At 42.5% G+C, this 5,810-nt stretch overlaps 1 protein-coding gene across 3 annotated transcripts; it reads left to right on the forward strand.

Moving 5' to 3' along the window:
- The first annotated feature begins 2,197 nt into the window (after positions 1 to 2,197).
- LOC147624761 (SNARE associated Golgi protein family) lies at positions 2,198 to 4,314 on the forward strand. 3 transcript variants are annotated; one of them, XR_015269130.1, is made up of 4 exons: positions 2,198 to 2,709; positions 2,800 to 2,857; positions 3,127 to 3,297; positions 3,814 to 4,314. XR_015269130.1 is itself a non-coding variant. In XM_086819797.1 (3 exons), the coding sequence occupies exons 1-3, from the start codon at positions 2,399 to 2,401 to the stop codon at positions 3,884 to 3,886; spliced, it is 555 nt and encodes a 184-aa protein (XP_086675923.1). In that variant the 5' UTR covers positions 2,207 to 2,398; the 3' UTR covers positions 3,887 to 4,314. The 3 variants fall into 3 exon arrangements, 2 of the variants coding, with proteins under 2 accessions (XP_086675923.1, XP_086675922.1); XM_086819797.1 differs by lacking the exon at positions 2,800 to 2,857 and having other exon boundaries at positions 2,207 to 2,709; XM_086819796.1 differs by lacking the exon at positions 2,800 to 2,857 and having other exon boundaries at positions 2,207 to 2,709; positions 3,127 to 4,314.
- The last annotated feature ends 1,496 nt before the right edge of the window (positions 4,315 to 5,810 follow it).

The raw sequence follows: 5,810 nt of genomic DNA on the forward strand, positions 1-5,810 counted from the left end.
TTGTTCTATGGGTTGCCTTTTGGATGTAAGTGGGTTTTGTAACCCTGTACGCATTAGGTCTGTGCTCATTTACAGGGAACGACTTAACATTTTGTTTGATTTTCATGTTTTATAGGTTCCAAGGTCTCCTTCACGTTGAAGTTGGACGATTGCCAAATTGTGAAGGGAAGAAGGCTAGAAAGAATGAGTGTCACACTCATGAACCACGCTAGCGACAGCTTGTAAGTCTCCATCTGCTACCACTATTGCAAAAGGGCCCGATGATGAGGGAGAGAGCACAATTGATTTTGAAAAGCAAGGGAAATGTGAAACATTTATGATAATTCCTACATACATGGACTCATCTTATGGATTGCCAAATGAAGAGAGTTTATCTTCTTCATTTTATTTACACTCTTGGAGATGCTACTTTTGGTGATATGAGGTAGTCCACCCTTGTGTGCATTCCATGCGATAAGTTCTAGGATGTGTGTACTCCATCCCAATTGAGTACAATCCCTTTCTTGCAAGAAACTGCGCTAAGACCTATAGTGTCATGTTTATTGATATGGCTACTCGCGTCTAGTTGGATTCAATGTAGGGTGGGCCAATGTGGCTCCCTATCCCTTGGGCAATATATATACACACGTTTGGCAGCTCACTATATTCAACCTTCATTGCATGTGTGCCCTTGTTTCATAGTTCATATAGCTAGATCGCTATCTAAGCTCTATAATCAGAGCACATGGTGGGTGGGAGGCAATTGCATTCAATTGTCATCTTGATTTGCAACAATATTGCTCACCCATCATTTTTGGCATGCTTTTATAAAAGGAAGGTCTACATGACACTTTTGGTTTTTGGCTTGGGAGCATTGAGAATATTACATGAAAAATAGGATAACAAGAATTTAGTGTTTCATCCGCTTCTTCTTCTCCCTCCCCTCCCCCTCCCCCCCTTTTTCTCTTCGGCTTGCCTCTCTCAGGTAAAAAATTCCTTGTGTGTGCTTTTTATTTCTTTCTCTCTTAGTGTCTGCATGTAACAATGCAACTTGCGATGAGAATAGGTTCTTTGCATTGGGCCTAAGGCCTTCGATACATTTTTATCCTCCACTCTCTCACTCTCCCTCTCACTCTTTCTCTCTCTCACACACTTTATGTTCTCTCTCTCTCTCTCTCTCTCTCTCTCTCTCACACACACACACACACACACACACACACACACACATGTATGCAGACCCTTAGGATGCTAAATAATCTATATCTATACTCTAATTAAACACAAGCTACTCCCCTTCCAAATGGCCAAAGGAGAGGAGGGAGAGAGCCAAGGAAGAAAGGGGAGAGGTTCACGCTATCTCTTTCTTAAACTTGAATTTGCTCATCTCATGTCATTTCAATTTTTGAAAGGAGACCTATCCCTAATGATTTCCTTACGAGAAAAAATAGGGGCCTCCCTCTTGAAAGGTGACCTTCATGATGAAAACTTCATGTAGCTATCTCTCTCTCTCTCTCTCTCTCTCTCTCTTACGAGAAAAAATAGGGGCCTCCCTCTTGAAAGGTGACCTTCATGATGAAAACTTCATGTAGCTATCTCTCTCTCTCTCTCTCTCTCTCTCTCTCTCTCTCTCTCTCATTGTAAAGAAAAGAAAAGAAAATATTATATGTAAGATACACTTATTTAAGAGTAAGCACACCTCACCATGCATCCCCACCAATTAAAAATTAATTAATTGAAATTATATGTGTATATATAAATTTATTTATATTTATAAATTCACATATGTATGCATGTATAGGTATATGTGTTTAAATATAATAAAACTTATTTGACACACACAGAGTCACACACATGCTTGTGGAGCGTGTGTATAGTGTGAGAGAGAGAGAGACAGAGAGAGAGTTTCTATGTGAGTGTGAGTGTATATGCGAGATGGGTGTGAGAATGTGCACGTGTATGTGTGTGAGATAGGGTTGTGTCTATGCATGTGACAGAGACATAGAGAAGAGAGACACACAGATACCTGTATGTGAGAGAGTCACACATAGACAAATGCACACATATAAACACACATATACACACGTACACATAGGCGTATACAAACACACGTATACAAACACACTCAATCGCACATGCTTACACACATACACATGCATAAATGCATAGACGCACACTTGCATACGCACATAAACTTCGTGCCGCAGAGGTCACCTACTTGTGGTGTACTCAAGTGTTCACATGAGCATTGAGATGGCGTGCCATGGCCGCTCCGTAAACTCCGTCCTTCGGACGTTGATGAGCCACCCTGTTTATACGTTCAAAACAGGCGTGCGAACTGTAACCTTTGTTAAGATAAGTTCGCACAGAAAGGAAGATCGCTAGAAAAGAGAGAGAGAGAGAGAGAGAGAGAGAAGAGGGAATGGCTAGGCTTGCGCGGTTGGGCGTCGCTGCCCTGATCGCCTCGGCGGCGGTGGCCTATTGTGTTCTCTGTCGGGCTTACGGAGGTGACAAGCAGGCGGTTCTGGAGGATTTGCTGGCGCTGTCAAAGAGGCTGGGCCCCTGGAGCCTCCCGCTCTATGTGGCCCTTCACGCACTCCTCATTTCGTTTTGCCTCCCTTACGCTCTCCTCCTGGAAGCTGGCGCCGCCTACCTCTTCGGCTTCCTCCAGGGCGTCCTTTGCGTCTTCTCCGCCAAGATCCTAAGCGCTTCGCTGTCCTTCTGGATCGGCAGGTTAGGCTCCTCTCTTGAGTCCATGTTTTTGATTTTTTGGGCTTTTTTTCCCCTTCTACAGCCTGATCAGGCTAGGGTTTGGTTTTGCAGTCTGACCACGGTTTTCTGGCTTCAGTGCACTCTGATTCTTAGGGTTTGCCGTTACAAGGCAATGTTCTTTTTCCCTCTTGCACCTAGAGTCTGTCCTTCTCCTTTCCGTTCTAGGGTTTTAATGTTGGGGATTACCAATCTCACACCTTGTCAGGCCCAGCAGGTTAGGGTTTCAGGATCTTAACTCCTTTGATTTAGGATTTCTCACTCTACCTTTTCAGGCCAGCAACTGATCCTGGCAGCACCTTTTAGACCTTTTTCGTCAGCAGTCTTCTCTCCATCTCCCTTCACGATTTTAAGTATCTGTGAAACTATGGCTTCTTGCAGAACTTTGTTCCGGAGCTCCTCATCAGCACGTCATTGGGTGCAAACGAACAAGCTTTTTAGTGTTATCAGTGATGGAGTAGCTCGAGATGGATGGAAGTTTGTGCTCCTGGCCCGGTTTTCTCCAATTCCGTCTTACATCATCAATTATGCCCTTGCTGCTACCAACGTCAGGTACTTCGTGGATTTCCTCTTGCCTTCCATAATTGGATGTGTTCCCATGATTCTGCAGAACACTTCCATAGGAAGCTTGACAAGGGCAGCCACCCACACAGGGGCTGATGGGGAGAAAAAGGGGGTGATGGCATATGTGTTACCGCTGATGGGTGTTATGTCCGGTGTATTGATTGCCTGGCGCATAAAGAAATACACATCTAACTCATTCCCGTCCATCACTTTGGGGATGACTTCTGGTGCTTCAAAAGATAATGCTGATACATCAAATGGAAGCACAAACTGTGGACATGATCCCAATGCTGATAGCTTGGTGGAACACACTGTAACATACCGAAATACTTCTAGGACTGCCACCTAGAATGGATGGTCCTGTGATGCATTTGACAGTTTTATCTGTAATCTCTCAAAGTTTTGCCATAGGTTCTTCATTACTTTATATTGATGAACCCACTTCAAGCCCAGGAATGCAGCCATTACTTCAACAACTTAAATGAAGCTGTGCCTGTGTTTCAGGTGGCTGAGAGCCAGATCATTTGTGACATTATTCAACATTGTTCAATTGTGGTCACTGGGAACAATTACATGAGGTTTGTGCAAGTTTATGTGCCAATTGCTTATCTTGCACACTGCTTCCTTGCAGGTCATAGACGCTCCCTAGTAAGTAACATAGGGCCTACATGAATAACCTAACATGTGGTGATACTGTGTGTACACTGGATGTACTGAAGTGATTGTGAGGAATTGGCATTGTTATTTTTTGGTTTGCATATTTATGCTATATAGCATCAATGCTTATATTAGTAGCTATTCCCAGATTTTATGGCTTGCATGCCTACCAGTGGCCCATAGAGAAGTTATGAAAGCATAGCCTCCTGGTTTGTGCAGAAAGTTAGCATTTTCCATGCAGGTATGTTTCTATCATGGGTCTCTTGTGTATTGCCTAAAAGCAAGGATGTTTTACCATATGCCATGTTCTGTGCATCATCAAATTGAAGGCTCTCATTCTTTTGGGCATTCTATTACAAGGTTTAGCTTTGCTTAAGAGCAGACAATGTGTTTGTAAGGCAACTCTTTGGAGTGTGTTTTCTTATTTGGTATTTGGAGTGTGTTTTCTTATTTGGTAATGAATGATCCCTTTAACCCGATACTTGGCTACAGTGGAGCTTGTTATGTGGACTATCCCATTGGGTGGATTGAAATAATGGACGATACATGTTTCTTGTGAGACGAGCAACAAGTGAGATATGTTTGAAGTGACTCGCCAAATGCCATTTTGCACCCAGGATGTTCTATGTAGCTTGTAGAGGAGTCTTCCTTGAGTGTTTTGGCCATTCATTTTACTAAAATGCCCACTGGTAAATGTCCTTTCCCCATCATCTTGGGAAGTGTGACTATTTGAATAACCTAATATGTGGTGATACTGTGTGTACACTGGATGTATGCAAGTGAATGTCTTATGTGAGGAATTGGCGTCGTTATTTTGCTTCGCAGATTTATACTATATAGCATCAATGCTTATATTAGTAGCTATTCCCAGCTTTTATGGCTTGCATGCCTATCAATGGCCCATTAGAGAAGTTATGAAAACATAGCCTCCTGCATTGCACAGAAAGTTAGCATTTGCTATGCAGATATTTTTTTTTATCATGGGTCTCTTGTGTATTGCGTAAATGCAAGGATGTTTTAGCACGTGCCATGTTCTGTGCATCATCAAATTGAAGATTTATGAGTAGTTCTCACCTTCATCTTGCTAAGTTCTTTTGGACATTCTATTGCTAGGTTTAGCTTTAAGAGCAGACATTGTTTTTGCAAGTCAACTCTTTGTAGTGTGTTTTTGTATTTGGTAAAAAACGATCCCTTTCACTTGCTACTTACCTACTGTTGAGCTGGTTATGTAAACCATCTCATTGGGTGGATTGAAATAATGGATGATAGTTGTTTCTTGTGAGATGAGCCAAGTGATTTTTGAAGTGACTCACCAAATGCCACTGTGCACCCAGGATGGTTCTATGCAGCTTGTAGAGGAGTCTTCCTTGAGTGTTTTTGCCTTTCATTTTACTAAAAGGCCCATTAGTAAATGTGGGAATGCCCTTGATCCGGCTATTGGCTCGGGTTGACATTCCTTGATGCTGAAAGCAGATGGTCGGAGTCTTCAGAAGTTCTATGTCAATTCATACAGTTCTTTTTCCATTTTAAAGAGCCATGCTTATGAGTACCCACCATCTCAAATTCTTACGACAATCTTGTGCAATCATTAGGCAGGGCATGCTAGCTCAAGTAACATCAAGAATGGAACTTGATTTTTTTTTTTCACAGTATTAGACCTAGATGAAAACAGACTACAACCCTCAAAAAGAGGCCAACCAGTCTGTCATGATGAACAGACACTTCAAGTGGGAGCGAATGCGCGTCTCCAAGTAAAACCACTTTGCATTGGCCCAACTTTGAGCGACCACATGATTATCGAATTTGCAATGTAGCTTACTAGCCTTGTTGCCAAGCTAGGGGTG

The sequence above is a fragment of the Cibotium barometz genome, chromosome 25, assembly GCF_041138505.1.
Source record: "Cibotium barometz isolate CiBa-2024 chromosome 25, ASM4113850v1, whole genome shotgun sequence".
NCBI lineage: Eukaryota > Viridiplantae > Streptophyta > Polypodiopsida > Cyatheales > Cibotiaceae > Cibotium > Cibotium barometz.

Excerpts from the sequence above, each read along its gene's own strand:
- LOC147624761 (XM_086819796.1), top strand. The coding sequence starts at position 2,399 with ATGGCTAGGCTTGCGCGGTTGGGCGTCGCTGCCCTGATCGCCTCGGCG. Across the intron at positions 2,710-3,126 it reads CTGTCCTTCTGGATCGGCAG|AACTTTGTTCCGGAGCTCCT; the intron begins GTTAGGCTCCTC and ends GGCTTCTTGCAG.